We start from the raw sequence: 18,003 nt of genomic DNA on the forward strand, positions 1-18,003 counted from the left end.
GGCAGCAGGGGGGTGGATGTCAAAACTGAACCAAAACGGGCCACAGTGAAGACACCTCCCTCGCCGGCTGCAGGACACTAAGCCTACAAAAGGGGATTTTGGGACTCGCTACGCAACCCACGCGTTCCCAAACTTCTACGTGCGCCCCTGGCTGGTCACCTTCCCCCTCCCCCAACCCTCGGACGGCCCGGGCGAGGACGGGTCCCCCTCTGATTTCGCCCACGCCCCAGCCAATCTGAGCTCGGATGCTAATTAGCCGCGCTCCCCTGATGAACACGCCTTTGTCACATGTAGGGCCGGACTACAAAGCCCAGAATGCCTCGCCCCTCCCTGATCAATGAGGGTTTATTTAAATGATCTCTGAGGTCCTGGACCCAGGCCAATCAGCTGTCAGGGCTCATGATAAATCGCAATGCATTATTGATAATAATAATTACTGGGACATGCGCGTTCCGGCCGGAGGGGGGTAAATTTCCCAACTCCAGGAATTTGTGGCGGAGAGGGCGAGGACGCGCGGCTCTCCCTGCGCCCCGATGCCCGCACCATGTCGAGGCGCAAGCAGGCGAAGCCGCAGCACATCAACTCGGAGGAGGACCAGGGCGAGCAGCCGCCGCAGCAGGCGGCCCCGGAGTTTGCAGATGCGGCCCCAGCGGCGCCGGCGGCGGGGGAACCGGGTGAGTGCGGCCAGAGGACCGGCCGCGGGCAGCGGCGCCTCCCGGACGTCGACGCTACCCTCGAGGGCGCGGGGCTGCGGGGCCCTGCAGCGTCCAGCGCGGACTCGGGCTCGGAGCGCCGGCCACTCCGGCGCCCCGCGAATTTCACACTTTTCCTCTCCTCCCCCTCGTGTGAGTTCCTGCCCCCAGCTCCTGCCCACTCGGGCGAGGGCACCCCAGTCTCTCCGCTGGCGCCCTCATTCAGAGCGGCTCCCTCGCCTCGTCCTCTTCCCCCCGCCCCGCCAAAGTGGCTCCACTCTCCTCATTGCTACCTCCCCCCATAACTTGTATTCCCCCCTCCCCTGCGCCGCTTTTTAAAAGACCCCAAAAGTCACCCCACCCTCGGGGGCTTCTCTAGGGGGCTGGAGGAGGGGCGCACCCCGGGAGAGCTCTCCGGAGGGGGGCTAGTGGGGGAGGGGACGCGACCTCTTCCCCTCCCCGGGAGCCGGGGTGCGGGGCCACCCGCGCTGCGCAGGAGCTGGAGGGCCCACAGAGGTGGGGGCCGGGGGGTATGGCTGTTTCCCGTTTTGCGGGTGTTTTTCTTCTTTTCGTCTTCCCTCCCGGGGCTATGCCGCCTGCCGATCGCCCTAACCTTTCGGGGCCTGACCTCCAGCCATCTTTGATTTCCGACTTCCTAAAAATAACCGCGGCCAGCCCCAGGGGGTCCGAGCCCCAGGGGAGCCCCTGCTCCGCGCTTTCCGCTCGGCGTTCTCGGGGCGCCCGCTTCTCCCCGAGCGCGCGCGGCGGAGGTGGAAGGGCAGGGGTTGGACCGGGGCGGGTTGACCACGCTCGGGGGGTGATCTGGTCCACACTGCCGTGGCTAGCGTCTCCCAGGCCGCCCGAAAGGGGTTCGGGACCCTGGCCCGGCCCTGCGCGCGGGGCAGGCGCTTAGTCGAGGCGGCTCAGAAGCAAGTCCGTCTCCCACTATCTCCTCTTAGTCCCGCCAAATTGTCGCCTGATAAGTTTGCAGTGTGGGGGGAGGGGACATCCCTTAACCTGCCCGGCCTTGTTCCTTGCCTCCGCTCCCCGCCTGAATTCCCATTTTTGCGGACCACCGGCGGGGTGCGCGCGGGACCGACACACGCTCCACGGAGCCCCGGCGTTCCCGGAAGGACGCGCGCGACCTTTGTGGCCAGAAGCCCCCAAAGTTTGCAATAGGTCAGCGAAGTCCCTATTTTTTTTTCTAGATAGCGTTACTTTGGGACAAACCAGGCGGGTGGGGTTGACCGAGGGGGCGGCTGGTGTTAAGGGGCGCGCGCTGCCCAGGCCCCCGCATTCCGGACGGGACTCTCTTTGTGCCTCGGCCGGGAGGTGGGGGGGAGCACGGAGAGGCTTCGTCGCCTGGCCCACCTGGAACAAAAGGGTTAACCCTCGGCCCGCCTGCTTCCTCCAGAGAGGAGGGGCGAGCTCCTGGCTCTGACCCCTCCTCTGGTCCTGCTCTGACCTCCTCTCCCTCCACACACCCCCCGCCCCTTGCATTTTGGGGTAGGCGCGCCAGTAAGTCTCTGGGTGGTGTTTGGCTGGGTTCGGGGAGCTCGCGGCGGGAGGGCGTCGGGGATGCGCGCTGCGGGCCGCTGCGGTTGACCTGCTTCGGGCTGGGGTCCCGGGCCGCGCCGTGCGCTCCCACAGCGCTCCGAGCACCGAGCGCTCCGGGCACCGGCCGGCTGGGAGCCGGGAGCGTGGCGCGCGGGCGCCCCCTGCAGACCCAGGCCTGGGGGTGGATCCCCGGGCAGGTAGTGACCCCACCTGGTGAGAGGGGACGCGTTGGCGGGGCGGTACGGGCAGTGCTGGTCCGAGCCCCAAAGCTGCGTCCCCGGGACTCCCGCTGGCCGCCCTTGCCAACTGGGCCCGCCTTTCTTGGCCCGAGGTCTTGCAGTTCTTGGAAGGAATTGCCGGTTCCAGAGCGCGTGTGCACGGCCCCGGTTGCCACTGTGGGACGGAACGTAATTTTCCCAAGCAGTGCGTTTTTTCAGATTCCAGGCTGTTTGTCGCACGCCTGCTTGGACATACTCCTGTACATGTATGTGTGTGTGTATATATTACCTTTACTTGGGATTGGGCTGGCTTTTTTTGCCAAGCCACTTAGGAAGACAGTTTAAGAATTTAGAAAAATGGAGTCTGGCTATCAATTAGATAAAAAAAAATCGGCAGGTGGTCAGGAAGGGGGTGGGGAACTAACCCTACAAACTAGCGTTATTCTCAAAAGTTTCAAATGCCCTTTGTGTTAAACTGGATTACAAGCATCGACGTTTTGAGTCCCAAATTTCAAGTAACTTCTAGCCCCAGTTTCTGGGCTAAAGTGACCTGCTGCTGTGAGGACTCAAGCGTTAGTTTCATGGACTTGTAGTTTTCCAAAAAGGTGAGGGACTGCTGTGAGCCCACACCCCCGTGTGTCAATAAAAAATAGATTGCATTGTCAAAGGCATTCCCCCTGGTAAGGAGGCAGATACACTGTAGAGCACAAGTGAATGTGTTGAGTGCCTGGTAGGTGTGGGGCTCCGGGAGACCCTGGGGACCTGGAGGTAGTTGTTGGTTTTGAAATGTTGAAGTGTCTGTGATTTGGAAGGTGGGTAGTTTGAAATCTGCATTCCAATCTAGCTCTGTGACTTTCAGCTGAGTAACCTTGAAAGTTAATTTTTTCCCCCTCCCTTCCGCACCCTCTAGCTTTTTGGGGGGTTTTATACAGCAAAGATAAGACACCGTTCTCTAACTATGGAGGGCATTTTGTGTATCCGGAACGTGATTAGTAAAGGAGTTTTGTTAAAAACAGTGTTTTCCATTTTGCTTACTTATTGTGCCTATTTGGTGTTGAGCTGCCAATTAAGATATTTCCTCGGAGACAATAGCTTATCCTGTGTGCCAGGCACCAGGCCGGGGGCCCCTTCACCTCTAGAATTCCTGGGCTCCTGGTTATTGGTGGGTTTGCCCCGCGGTGCCCCTTTGGCTTGGTTGTCGCCCTGCCCTGGGTCAGGGTCTGTATGCGGTGAGGTCCGGGCCCAGAGATGGGGTGGGATTTGCCCCCTTCCATCTTCCAAGAGCCACGCCTCACACCAGGCCAAGCTGGGGGGCGCTGGCTGCGGTCTCTCCACCCATGTCGTTTTTCAGATGTGCAAGTTGGAAATGAAGCAATGGCTGCCTGGTTATCTTTTCTGAGCTTAACACTGGAAAGAAAGTGACGGGGCCTAGGAGTTGAAGTTTCCTTTTCTGGTTAGCCTGAAGCTGCTGCATTTTTCTAGAAAACGTTTTTTTGAAATGTTGGGTGAACTGGTACTTTTTTCCCCCCATCACCAAGTAAGTTTTGTGTTTGAAGCTTTGTTCTAAGCTGCTGTGGGGAAGCAGATAACAAAATCCCAGCCATAGGCCATTATGGCGCTTGCAAAATTTCTGCGAAGATAGCTGTGGGTGAGACAACGAGACATCACCATGGCCTCGATACCCGGGGGGGTCCCACACTGTTTGCAGTGCCTGTTCTTTCACATCAAGGCCCCCCCAACACCCCCTTTCTGGGCGGAGTTGCCCCCTGAATTGGAGGTAAAAGCACCATTAGGAATGGGGACTCCTTTTGTTTTTTTGGTAAGCGGTTTTCCTGGGAGTGGGGGAAGGGACTGAGTTGTGTGCCTTAGATAATCTGCCCATTGTCATCCTTCCAATATGGGAATGAAAAAGATAAGCTTGAGGCTGTAATGCTTTTATCAAGATATACAGGTTTTATTTTTTTAAGCGTTTTAGTGTCTTCAGATTTTGATTGGGCTCTGCTAGATTAACGTTCTCTATACAATAGTCAGTATTTTCTATCCACTTGGCAGTGATTGAATTTAAGCCCCCTGCTGGGTTTACTGCATTCTTCCTACTTACTGGATAACTAGATGCTGGGAGATAACATTCCTAAAATTCGGGGTGGGGGTGGGGTGGCCAGTGGAGGAGCCTTGCCCTGGGATCTCTGAACTGTGGGTTTGTTTTTTCCTTTCCCTCCTCCTCTGGGGTTAACTTGAGCACAGCTGCAATTGTTCATAACGGAGGCCTCTCACCCCTCAGCAAACACGGCTCCTGCATTGGTCAGTGGTGGTCTGGGTGCCGAAGTGCTTTTTACTGCCCCAGCAAACAGAGCTGCTTCTGTTCTCAGACTCAAGTGGGATGCTGCTGGTGTCTTAGGCGACACAAGAGGCTAGCTTGTGTATACAGCGAGGCAAGCTGGTTGGGTTGGTGTTCAGGCAGTAAATGATCTGGGAGCTGCTCTGCTGAGTCCTTCGCCCAGGGGAGCTTAACCTTTTTGTGTGCCTGGATGCCTTCTCAACACAATGTGTCTCCAGGCATAAACTACATCTGCCCACTAAGGAAATAAATTGCATTAGAATAGTTACCAGAAAGCACGTGCTGCTTTGTTAAATAACAAAACTTAGGCAGGCTGTTCTAGTAACACCCTGCAAATGGCGGGCTTCCTAGACCCCGGGGGTAGGTTTCTTACATTTGCAATTGAGATATTAAATTTTAGTTCAGGAGAGTGAAGAGATTTTTTTTTTCTTACCCAGTTTCTTGGACCCTTGCTTAAGAATTCCTACCTTTGGACCAGATTGGCTCAGCTGGCTAATTTTTGGCCCGCAAGTAACGGCATCCCATGTGGCTGCTTGTGGAGTGAGCCAGCGAGATGAAGATCTTTCTTTCTCTGTCTCCTGTAAATCTGTCTATCCAATAAAAACAGTTTTACAAAATGCTTACCTTAAAAAATTCATTGGTGGGCTCAGCACGGAAGCGTAGTGGCTGAAGTGGCCCGGGAAAGCAGTCAAGGATGGCCCAAAGCCTTGGGACCCTGAACCCATGTGGGAGACCCTGGAGGAGGCTCCTGGCTCCTGGCTTCGGATAGGTGCAGCACTGGCTGTTGCAGCCACTTGGGGAGTGAATCAGTGGATGGCAGTCCGTCCAAGTCCCTCATGTGCATGGCAAGGACCCAGGAACTGGGGTCATCATCCTGTGCTGCCTTCCAGGCATGTTAGCTGGTGGCTGGATCCAAGTGGAAAGCATTAATGGGAGGATGAGGAAAGTTCTGTCACCTTCTCAGAAGGCTAGTCTTTTTTTCTTTTTAAAGATTTATTTTTATTGGAAAGGCAGATTTACAGAGGAGAGGCAGAAATATATTCTGTCTGTTGGCTCACCCGCAAATGGCCACAATGGCTGAACCTATGCCGATCCAAAGCCAGGAGCTCCCATCAGGGTCCCCCACGCAGGTGCAGCGTCCCAAGGCTTTGGGCCACACTCCGCTGCTTTCCCAGGCCTCAGCAGGGAGTTGGATGGGAACTAGAGCAGCCAGGACATGAACCAAACCTGTATGTGATGTAGGTATTTCTAGGAGGAAGATTAGCAGTGGAGCCATCAGCAGCCCCTGGAGCAGGGTTGATTTTTTTTTAAAAGATTGATTTATTTTTATTGGAAAGGCGGATATACAGAGAGGAAGATCCTTCGTCAGGTGGTTCACTCCCCAAGCGGCTACAACAACTGGAGCTGAGCCAATCCAGAGCCAGGAGTCAGGAGCTTCTTCCAGGTCTCCCACACAGGTGCAGGGTCCCAAGGCTTCAGGCCATCCTCAACTGTCTTCTCAGGCCACACACTGGATGGGAAGCTGGGCTGCTGGGATACGAACTGGCATCCATATGGGATCCCTGTGTGTTCAAGGCGAGGACTTTAACCACTATGCTATCGCGCTGGGCTCTGGGTTGATTTTGTAGAAGCTTGAAATTGCTATGGTTGAAACAGAAATTACCCAATTCAGCATCCTTCTCTGCTGGTGTTCTAGGAACCCAGTACCTGCCTTTCTGTTTCCTTGCTGGCAGCGTGTTGCCTTGAGTGATTTGATAGCAGCTGAGCTCCTTTCCTAAGGTGGGAGCAAAGATACTTGTAATGGAGTTAAGTGAAGGCAGGTGGCGCACTGAGACAAGGGGACAGGTGAAGGTGCAGCCTGATGGTGGTTGGACCTGGGCTAAGATACCTATCCGGGTTCCTTTCCTGATGGGCTTGCTGCTACCCGCGTGGGGTCCTGGGTTGAGTTCCCAGCTCCTTCTCGCTGCTCCCCCAGAAGGTGGATTTTTTTAAGATTTATTTATTGGAAAGGCAGATCTACAGAGAGAAATCTTCCATGAGCCAATCTGAAGCCAGAAATCAGAAACTTCCTGCAGGTACAGTGTCCCAAAGCTTTGGCCTATCCTCGACTGCTTTCCCAGGCCTGTCACAAGCAGGGAGCTGGAGGGGGAGTGGAGCAGAACTGGTGCCCATAGGGGATCCTGGCAGATACAAGGTAAGAATTGAGCCACTAGGCTATGGTGTTGGGCCTGGTGAAAAAAAAAATTTTTTTTGAGATTCATTTTTATTTGAAAGTCCATTAAAGAAATGAAGGAAAAGAGGTCTTCCATCTGCTGATTCACTTCAAATAGCCGCAACAGCTAGAGCTAGACCTAGCTGAAGCCAGAAGCTTCCTTCAGAACTCCACAGTGGGCTCTGAGGCCCAAGAACCGAGGCCATGTTCTATGTATTCCCAGGCACGTTAGCAGGTAGCTGGATCAGAATTGGAACGTCTAGGCTTGGCACAATGGCTAAGTGGCTAAATTCTCACATTTCGGGCCCGGCGGCATGGCCTAGCGGCTAGTCTTTGCCTTGAATGCGCTGGGATCCCATATGGGCGCTGGTTCTAATCCCAGCAGCCCTGCCATCCAGCTCCCTGCTTGTGGCCTGGGAAAGCAGTCGAGGACGGCCCAAAGCCTTGGGACCCTGCACCCGCATGGGAGACCTGGAAGAGGTTCCTGGTTCCCGGTGCGGTCACTGGGGAGTGAATCATTGGACGGAAGATCTTCCTCTCTGTCTCTCCTCCTCTCTGTATATCTGACTTTGTAATAAAAATAAATCTTTTTTAAAAAAATTCTCAGATTTCATGCTCTGGGATCTCACATGGGCATGTCCCAGCCATTCCACTTCCCATCCAGCTCCTTGCTTGTGAGTTGAGAAAACAGTAGAAGATGGCCCCAAACCTTGGGACCCTGCACCCACTGGAGGGATCCGGAAGAAGTTCCTGGCTTCAGATCAGCTCTGGCCGTTAACAATCACTTTGAGGGTGAAACAGCAGATTGAAGATGTTACTCTGTCCTTCTGTAGATCTGCCTTTCCAATAAATGTTTCAAAAGTAGAGCAGCTGGGACTCAAACTGGTGCCCATACGGAGTTTTTTTAAGTGGTAGATTCCAAGGCTCAGTCGCTTGTGTCTTTCTTGACTGAGGAGGTAGCCATGCGCTTGGCGGTGTTCGCTGGGGAGTTGAAAGACGCTGTGGTGACAGAGGATAAAAGTTCAGCTTCTGTCTCTGCCTTGCGTTTCCCGGCAGCAGGTTCTCTGCACGCTTTTCACGTTCTCCGTGGTGCGTGTGACATTCTGTGTATACACATCCTCTTCTCTGCCTTGCACCCTGGGCAGTTGTAGCCCGCAGGAGCTGAATGCATTTGTTTCTGCCTCGGGTAAAAAATATTTGCCTTCTCTGTGCCTGTTTATGTACTGATGATCTATAATGTATTGTGTGTGTGAGAAATGCTGCAAGAAATAACCTTGGCATTACGGGAAGTGAATTCCTGACAAAGGAAACGCTGTGTCAGGGGCAGTTGGGGGAACCTGAACGTGTTGCCTGGCTTCAGTCACATCCACACTCGCCCATCTTGTGTCTCCCCTAAAGAAACTTACACAACGTGTCTTGGCACAGAACTTCCAAAACTGCTTTAACAGAAAGATCCAACTCCTTCAGACCCGTGCAAGCTTTGCGTTTCGACTTCAGGGGAGACACACAGAATCTGGGGACTGGGGACTCCCAGGGGTAGACTCTAGGGTTCTCACACTTCATGCTTTAAACTTGATTGTTGACATAGCTCTGCTTCTGAGAGGTACTGGAGCCTTAAGATCCTCTCTACTGAGCCTGCCTCCTGGGAGCTCACCCTGGAAGTAACAGAAGTGTATCACATCCTAACACCTAAAAGTGATTTCTGGAACTCCTGGAAACAAGATAGCAAAGAGTGTTCCCATTTGTCTTCCTGGGTGCCAACAGGAGAGCTGGTGAAAGTGGGTCTGCCAAAGGGCAGGTAGAAGCTTCCTGTACTGCAGGCCTGGGCTGTGCGTGTTTAAGAGATTAATACTTTAAACGTTTACTTTTATTAGAAAGACAGATTTGCAGAGAGGAGAGACCAAAACATCTTCAGATTGCTGGTTCATTCCTCAGACGCGCACGATGCCTGAACTGTACTGGCCTCTCACCAGGTCCCTTGCAGGGTGCACATGAGCAGGAAGTGGGAACTGGGAGGGAAGCCAGGACTGGAACCCAGCACCCAGAGATACTTGCTAACTAACTGCCATGCGGAACACCCAGTCAACTCCTATTGTTTTGTTTTCAGATAATATGTATTTTGAAAAGTCAGTTACAGAGGTCAGCTGTCCATCCCCACTTGCTTATTCTCTGGGTGGCCAGGCTGAAGCCAGGAACCAAGTGCTTCGTCCAGGCCTCCCACATGGGTGACAAGGACTAGGATACTGAGGCCGTCTGTTCTTGCTTTCCCAGGCCGTAAGTAGGGAGATAGGGAGCTGGATGGGAAGTGGAGCGACTGGGACACACACACCGACACTCAGACACTCATATGTGTTGCTGGCTTCCAGGCAGTGGCTTTACCTGCTGTACTGCCACCCCCCCACACGCACATGGTTCAGTTTGTTAAATGGGGCTGTTGTGATAACTAGGCTGAGCAGGAAGTGTAAACAGTCTCACCCCGCCCCATTTGCATGCATGAAGTAGGAAGTGCGGGCTTTGTGTGTCGGACATTGCTTGAGATTTACCTGCTGCGTCAAGTGTAGGTTTGTGACTGTTGACTGATGGTCTGGTAGTGTGAGCTCCTTAAGTTAAACTCACCTGGTCAGGCCAGACCTGCCTAGGATGGTTCATTCTTCCCTGGCCTACCCCATCCCCCACAAACCTGACAAAGCGACCTGTTCACACCCAGCCTGGAATGAGCCAAGCGAAGGTTGTTTTAAAGCTTGCTTCCAGACCAACTCTTTTTTATTATTGATTGCATTGCATTATGTGACACAGTTTTATAGGCACTGGGATTTCCCCCCCATGGTGAGTTCCTCCACCTTGTTGCATTACCACAGTTCAAATTCAGTTAAGATACTTTCATTGCAAGCATCTACCAAGCATGAAGTCCAGTATCTTGTTGTCCAGATAAGTTCGACAGTTTCTTGGGGAGACCATCTTTCAGGCCAACTCTTCCCGCAAACTATCGATAGCCCTACAGTCAAAATCCCACGGGTTGAAGTGTAATCAAAGTAAGAGAAAATGTCAGTTCACCGACTTGAAGGTGGCAGCCGATTTCATCAAAGGCCCCACCCACCCCTACACACACGTGGTTTTGCATTTCAAGCACAGATTTTATTTGAAATTTTCTTCTTTAAAATAAATTTTATTTTATTAGTAATGATTACATGGTTGATCAGGATGGGGAAGATGAGGTTTAAGGAAAATTGGGTGAATTCATTGCTTCCAAATTTGCTATTTCTTCTTGTTACTGGGGAAGGGAAATTTTAAGAATAATTGGATCATTTTTTAAAAGATTTATTTGTGTGGCAAAGTCAGATATACAGAGAGGAAGATCTGTCCGATGATTCACTCCCCAGTTGGTTGCAACGGCCAGTCTGAAGCCAGGAGCCATGAACTTCTTTGTATCTCCCACGTGGGTGCAGAATCCCAAGGCTTTGGGCCGTCCTGGATTGCTTTCCCAGGCCACAAGCAGAGAGCTGGATGGGAAGTGGGGCTGCTGGGATTAGAACCAGCGCCCATTAGGGATCCCGGTATGTTCAAGGCAAGGACTTTAGCCACTGGGCCTCTGCACTGGGCCCAAATAGATCAATTTGTGCAAATGCTCCTACCTTTTCATTTGTCTTTCTTTTTTTTGGAAGTCAAGAGCTGGGAAGCCTGGCACGATATCCTAGTGGCTAAATCCTCACCTTACATGTGTCAGGGTCCCATATGAGTGCCGGTTCACATCCTAGCTGTTTCCACTTCCCATCAAGCTCCCTGCTTGTGGCCTGGGAAAGAAGTCAAGGATGGCCCAAATTCTTAGGACCCTGCACCCACTTGGGAGACGCAGAAGCAGCTCCTGGCTTTGGCCGTTGTGATCACTTGGTGAGTGAAGAGCAGATGAAAGATCTTTGTCTCTGTTTTTTCTTCTCTGTACATCTGCCTTTCCAATAAGAAAATAAATCTTAAAAAAAAAAAAAGTTGGGGGGAGAAGGATTGAAAGGGATCTTGCATTTGCTGGTTCGATCTGCAGTGGCCGGAGCTAAGCTGATCTGAAGTCAGAAGCCAAGAGCTCCTTCCATGTCCCCACATGGATGCAGGGGTCCAAGGACTTGGGCTATTTGTTGCTACTTTTCCCCAGTGTTTTAGCAGTGAAGCTCCATCAGAAGTGGAGCAGACAGGACTTGAACTGGTAGCCATATGGGCTGTGAATAAGACAGGTGTAGCCTGTTATGCCATGTTGCCAATCCCATGCATTGAGTTTAGACCAAGTGCTCTAATTGCATGCATTTAAGCGGGCATTACCTCACATTTTTGTGTGTATTTGAAGACCGCAGCTGCCACACTGCCTTGGATGGTTTGTGACGATAAGCTTACTCTGGAGGCTTTAAGGGATAATTGAACCTGATGTCTCCTGTTGGCTTCTGCAATCCCTGGCTTGTGTCTTGTTATGCCTTTATTCTGTTTCATGCTTTCCTTTTCCTTTCTTTGATTAGGCTGCCAGGCATTAGATTTAAAAACCTGTGCATAGGTGCGGGTGAAGGGGTTAGGCCTGGGCCTCGTGCTTGGTGGCAGAGTCTAGATGGCAGCTGTTGCGGAAGTTGGTAGTTGGCTCTGAGCCTTGGATGGCTCTTCGCCCCAGATGATTGTCCTCTTGTTTCTGGGTTGCTTTGCCAGTGGCTGGGCTTCTTCCCCAGAAATCGTCGCCCAATCCCCGTACCGGGCAGGATTCTTAGCTCATTCTCTTCTTGTCGCAGGTGCCCCAATGAACCAGCTAGGGGCTGGTGATGAAACGCATGAGGACAAAGTGCCGGGGAAGCGGCCACGGAGGGAAGAAACCCACATCTGTGAGAAGTGCTGTGCTGAATTCTTCAGCCTCTCCGAGTTCTTGGAGCATAAGAAAAATTGCACTAAGAATCCCCCTGTCCTCATCATGAGCGACAGCGAGGGGCCAGTGCCTTCAGAAGACTTCTCTGGCGGCAGCTCCGGGGACCCGAAGGAGAAGCTGGGTGCTGAGTCTGTCATCTACCTGAAGGCAGAGAGCGCCCTGCCCCCCACCCCCCAGGAGATAAGCTATTTACCCAAAGGCAAAGTGGCCAACACCAATGTGACGCTGCAGGCGCTGCGTGGCACCAAGGTGGCCGTGAACCAGCGGAGCGTGGATGCGCCACCGGCCCCCGTGCCGGGCGCCAACAGCATCCCCTGGGTCCTGGAGCAGATCCTCTGCCTGCAGCAGCAGCAGCTCCAGCAGATCCAGCTCACCGAGCAGATCCGCATCCAGGTGAACATGTGGGCCTCGCACGCCCTGCACTCTGGCATGGCCGGCACTGATGCCTTGAAAACCCTGGGCGGTCATGTGTCCCAGCAGGTGTCTGCGGCCGTGGCTCTGCTCAGCCAGAAGGTTGGCAGTCAGGGTCTGTCACTGGAGGCCTTGAAACAAGGCAAGCTACCTCACCCTGGCATCCCAGCCACGGCTGCTGCCACCACTGCCTCCTCCCTGCCCTCGGGGCTCACCCCCTTCGCCCTCAAGGCCGACGGGGCCCGGGTGCTGCCCAGCGTCGTGTCCCGCCTCCCCAGCGCTTTGCTACCTCAGGCTCCCAGCTCTGCGCTCTTCCAGACTCCTTTCTCCACCGTGTCGCTAGACCCGTCCAAGAAAGGCAAGGGGAAGCCCCCGAACGTCTCCACGGTGGAAGTCAAAGCCAAAGACGAGGCCGGGCTCTACAAGCACAAGTGTAAGTACTGTAGCAAGGTTTTTGGGACCGATAGCTCCTTGCAGATCCACCTGCGCTCCCATACTGGAGAGAGACCCTTCGTGTGCTCTGTCTGTGGTCACCGCTTCACCACCAAGGGCAACCTCAAAGTGCACTTTCACCGACACCCCCAGGTGAAGGCCAACCCCCAGCTCTTTGCTGAATTCCAGGACAAAATGGTGGCAGGCACTGGCATCCCCTATGCACTCTCAGTCCCCGTCCCGGTTGACCAGTCGAGTCTCCCCATAGACAGCAAGCCTGTCCTTGTGGTGGGGACTCCCTCCGTTGGGCTACCTCCCAGTCTCTCTTCAGGGACTAACCCCAAGGACCTCCTGGGTGCCCCGTTGCCTGCTGACCTGCAGCCTGGGCCTTCTCCCGAGAGCGAGGGTGGGCCTACGCTAGCTGGGGTGGGGCCCAACCACATCTCCAGGGTTGGTGGCTTCCCAGGGAGCGGGGTCCCCGAGCCAGGGTCCGAGACCCTGAAGCTGCAGCAGCTGGTGGAGAACATCGACAAGGCCACCACCGACCCCAACGAGTGTCTCATCTGCCACCGAGTTTTAAGCTGCCAAAGCTCCCTCAAAATGCATTACCGCACCCACACCGGGGAGAGACCCTTCCAATGTAAGATCTGTGGCCGGGCTTTTTCTACCAAAGGCAACTTGAAGACGCACCTGGGTGTTCACCGGACCAACCCGTCGGTCAAGACGCAGCACTCGTGCCCCATCTGCCAGAAGAAGTTCACCAATGCCGTGCTGCTGCAGCAGCACATCCGCATGCACATGGGCGGCCAGATCCCCAACACGCCCCTGCCAGAGAGCCCCTGCGACTTCGGGGCCCCCGAGCCCACCCCGGGCAGTGAGAACGGCCGCACCGGGGCCGTCTGCCGTGACGACCTCGGGAGCATCGACGTGGATGAAGTCAGCCCCCAGGATGTGCCCGGCACTTCCTCAAAGGTCTCCACGCCACTTGCCAATGTCCACTCGGCCTCTCCCACTCTGGGCTTCCCCGTGCTGGCCTCCCTGGACACCCCAGGGAGAGTGGGTACAGCCCCTCTCGGCCTGCAGCGGCAGAGCAGCCGGGAGAATGGCTCGGTGGAGAGCGATGGCCTGACCAACGATTCGTCCTCACTGATGGGAGATCAAGAGTATCAGAGCCGAAGCCCGGATGCCGTGGAACCCACATCTTTCCAGGCGCTCTCGCCGGCCAATAGCCAAGCCGAGAGCATCAAGTCCAAGTCTCCCGATGCTGGGGGCAGAGCCGAGAGCTCCGAGAGCGGCCGCCCTGAGATGGAAGGTGATGGAGCTTTGGGTTTAACTTATGTCCCTTTTCGGGTTCGGGTTCATCCAACAGGAACCTAGGGTGAGCTTGGCAAACAGCATGGGCTGGAGCAGTTCCTCCAGGGAGAGTAGCTTGTCTGTCCTTGCGGGTAGAGAATATTGGCAGCCTCTGTCCTGCTTTAGGATGGCTGTGCAGTCTGCGCAGCATGCTTTTTTGTCTTTGAACCCCACAAGTACCCATAGTTATCTTTAGGCAAATTCAATACAAGTAATCTTTTAGAGACAAAGAGATGGAAGGATGGAGGAAAACAGAGGTCTCCCTTACGTTTCACTCCCCCAACGGACTCAACAGCCAAGATTGGAGCCGGGGCTCCATCCAGGCTCCCAAGTGGGAGGCAAAGACCCCGAGTACTAGGGCTGTCTTCAGTGACCTGTCCCGCCACACTGGCAGGAAGCTGGACCCAAAGCACCATAGCTAGGACCCCTTTCTGGGATGCCAGTCTCACAAATGGCAGCTTAACTTGCCGTGCCACCTTGTTGGGCCCTACAATAGAGGCACGTTTGAGAAACGGGCACCATCCTTTGTCCTCCGAAACGATGGTCCTTGATCCTTCTCGCTGAGGTCACAGCCCCAATGTGTGTTCACAAGCGAATCCTGCCTGGGGGAGAAGAGAGCAGCCCATTGTGAATGCACACAGCACGTGTGGTGCCTGCTGAAGTCATTCTTGGCAGAGTAACAGCAGTGTCGCACAATCCCAGAAAGCTGGCCTGTGGGGCCCCTTTAAAGGTAACTTGCAATGCTGAAATCTTCATTGCCCACACCCGTATACAAACCCAAATGGTCAGTGTTTTTCCTTTGTGCAGATACATAGTCCAGAAAACGCAGCTGCTTATAACGTACAAGCTTCCTATAAGCCACCGCCAGGCTCTTAAAACTATTGACTAGTTGGGAGTTCTATTGCTGTGGTTTGGTTGGAAGGGTGAAGGATGTGGATGATAAAGGCTTGGAGTTTTTTTTTTTTCCCCTTCTCTTCTGCATAACTAGGTCGGAGCAGCCTCCCGTCATCAACATTCATCCGAACGCAGCCCACCTATGTCAAGGTTGAAGTTCCTGGCACATTTGTGGGTCCCTCGACCCTGTCCCCAGGCACGACGCCTTTGATGGTGGCCCAGCCGCGCCGACAGGCCAAGCAACATGGCTGCACGCGCTGTGGGAAGAACTTCTCGTCCGCCAGTGCTCTGCAGATCCACGAGCGAACTCACACGGGGGAGAAGCCTTTTGTGTGCAACATCTGTGGTCGTGCGTTCACCACCAAGGGCAACCTGAAGGTGCATACCTCTAGGCCCAGGGAACGGGAGTGGGGGGCGGCTTGAGGTTAGGTTTCTCCATGAGATCCGTGAGTGAGGGCTTCTTGGAGATCAAGCTAGCTGGCTTTGGAAACTTGGATGCTTCACCACGTTCTGACGTCTCAAATTGTGCTGCATAGAGACAATGTGTAGGAGAAAAAAGCATCGTGTCTGTGGTTGGTGGTTTTTCTGTACTCGGGGACAGACCAGTAAGAACTGTTGAACCTGTTCTCCAAGCACTTGCTTACCCATCAGCCAGTGCATTTTTGAGAGCCGTGCCAAGCATCAAGTACAGTGGTTGGGAGACCTGCACCTGGTTTCTGAGTGCCTTGAGTTCCAGTTTTTCTATTCCCAGTTCCAGCAGGTCTGATGATTGGGTCCCTGCCACTCACAGGGGAGAACTAGATGGCATTCTTGGCTTCGTGCCCCACCTAGGCCAAGCCGGATGAGATTGGCCAACTCTGGCTTTGAAATAAGTATATATAAATAAGAGGACAAAAGGAATAACCGTGCATTTTGCGAGCGGCACTGTCTAGAAGCGGTGTGGTCTGCTTTTTTGCCCCTGTCTCCTGCTAGTTCTGTATGGGTAGATCTCCCTGTGGTGTGTGAAGTAGACAATATGAGATTTGTGCTGTTCATCTTCTGTGGGCTGGTTTTGTTTTGGAATTGAGGACCACTCTTTGTTTGCCTGTCCTGCTAAACTGAAATACACCTGTGATAAAATAACCTGGAGTTGAAGATTCTAGGTTAAAAAGGTAACCTGTGCTTAATACAGCTGCTGTGTCCTTCCAGAAGGTGGTCTTTATTAGTATTGCTGTTGTTAGGATACGTTGAGTTCATCCTCTTATCACCCCCCCACACACACACACACACCAGTAGCTATGGGAGAACCTGCGGTAGGTGGCGTGGTGGCCATTCCTTGCTTTCTCAGGCACACGTTGCTGGCAGTGGTGACTGGAAGGTAAGGAGCTGTTGTAGGGAAGTGTTGCAGAGTATGTGTGGAATGTGACAGAGTACTTACTACGAGCATCCTTAACTGTAGTTCTAGCTTCTTTCAGGGACAGAAGCGAGTGGCAGCTGTTAACTTACAGCCAATAAAGTTAAAGTTCCCAGCAAACCAGGTGTCTAGCATTTGAGTTTTTAAACTATTAAAAATAGTAAGATTTAATTCTTGTTTGAAAGTGTTGATAGGGAGCCACAGCAAGATACTCCATCCATTGATGCACTCCCTGAATGGCTGCAGTGGCAGGGCTAGGTTAGAAGCCAGGAACCTGAACCTCCTTCCCACGTGGGTGCAGCAGGGCAAGCATTTGGACCATCTTTGGCCACTTTCCCAAGTGTATTGGCAGGAAGCTACATTGGAAGTGGGGCAGCTGTGACTTGGGCAGGGACCATGTTATGCTCTTATGGGATGGTGCTGTCATAGGAGGTGGCTGGACACACTGCATTACAATGCCAGAAAGGATTTGAGAACTTAAAAGGCCGGCAGGGAGATGGTTAGAAACAGCAGCCAGGTTTGGAGAAAACCGAGTCAGCGAAGAGTCGCACCTGTCTTAGCGCCTTTGTCCTGTTCCTGCAGGTGCACTACATGACACATGGGGCCAACAACAACTCGGCCCGCCGCGGAAGGAAGCTGGCCATCGAGAACACCATGGCGCTGTTAGGGACAGATGGGAAGAGAGTCTCGGAGATGTTTCCCAAGGAGATCCTGGCCCCGGCAGTGAATATGGACCCTGTCGTGTGGACCCAGTACACCAGCATGCTCAACGGCGGCGTGGCCATGAAGACCAACGAGATCTCGGTGATCCAGAGCGGGGGTATACCCCCGCTGCCCGTCTCCCTGGGGGCCAGCTCTGTGGTGAACAACGCCGCCGTCTCCAAGATCGATGGCTCCCAGTCGGGCACAAGTGCCGACGTGGAAAAGCCCGGTGCTACCGACGGTGTGGCCAGACACCAGTTCCCTCACTTCCTGGAGGAGAACAAGATTGCAGTCAGCTAAGCCCGAGCCACCACGTGTGGAGGGGGAGGTGCAGAGAAGGAAATCTGTGTCCCGAGAGGTGACCAGCCATGTCCTCCTTTTTTCTTCTTTTTCCTTTTTTTTTTTTTTTTGCTTACTGATATGCAAATGATGTTTACGGTTGTAACCACAACCTCAGGCAGTCTTACAATCAGAGCAATTCCAAGCTGCTTTGCAAAAAAATGAAAAGTAAAGAGAAAATTCATACCAAAAACAAATACAGACTAGAAATGTTGAATTTTTGGAACAAAGCGGGTCTTGCAAAGTAGCTTTGTTACTTGCGCCGGATGTAGAAGCTTTTTCTACAGCCTAGCCTGTTTCCAAAGACGCGCCTGTCTCAGGGTGGAGCTGACCCAATCACAGTGAAGAGAGCATAGCCCGGTGCTGGATGCCTCCATGCCAACTATGTGTAGGTAAATGGATGAGGTCCCTTGTGTGTTAGGGACCTGTTTGGGTGCCCTCCAACTGCATACCCCCATCTTTTGGTTTGCTTCTTGAATGTACCTTAAACAAAAGGAAGAACCTAAGGTTGTAAAATTCCAAAATCCCTTCAACCTTAGAACCAGAAGTCGACGGGTGCTAGGCCCTAGGG

At 53.4% G+C, this 18,003-nt stretch overlaps 1 protein-coding gene across 3 annotated transcripts; it reads left to right on the forward strand.

Moving 5' to 3' along the window:
• Nucleotides 1-285: 285 nt before the first annotated feature.
• SALL4 (spalt like transcription factor 4) lies at nt 286-17,784 on the forward strand. 3 transcript variants are annotated; one of them, XM_058679734.1, is made up of 5 exons: nt 286-674; nt 11,778-12,752; nt 13,425-14,063; nt 15,093-15,376; nt 16,974-17,784. In XM_058679734.1, exons 1-5 carry the CDS (start codon nt 545-547, stop codon nt 17,391-17,393), a joined length of 2,448 nt encoding a protein of 815 aa, XP_058535717.1. In that variant the 5' UTR covers nt 286-544; the 3' UTR covers nt 17,394-17,784. The 3 variants fall into 3 exon arrangements, with proteins under 3 accessions (XP_058535717.1, XP_036353040.2, XP_004585961.2); XM_036497147.2 differs by lacking the exon at nt 13,425-14,063; XM_004585904.2 differs by having other exon boundaries at nt 288-674; nt 11,778-14,063.
• Nucleotides 17,785-18,003: the final 219 nt, after the last annotated feature.

This window comes from Ochotona princeps, chromosome 22 (assembly GCF_030435755.1).
Source record: "Ochotona princeps isolate mOchPri1 chromosome 22, mOchPri1.hap1, whole genome shotgun sequence".
NCBI lineage: Eukaryota > Metazoa > Chordata > Mammalia > Lagomorpha > Ochotonidae > Ochotona > Ochotona princeps.

Bases quoted from the DNA above. Each gene is read 5' to 3' on its own strand.
- SALL4 (XM_004585904.2), top strand. From the start codon at position 545: ATGTCGAGGCGCAAGCAGGCGAAGCCGCAGCACATCAACTCGGAGGAG. The intron at 675-11,777 runs GTGAGTGCGGCC...TTCTTGTCGCAG, and splicing joins GCCGGCGGCGGGGGAACCGG to GTGCCCCAATGAACCAGCTA. The intron at 15,377-16,973 runs GTGCATACCTCT...CTGTTCCTGCAG, and splicing joins CCACCAAGGGCAACCTGAAG to GTGCACTACATGACACATGG.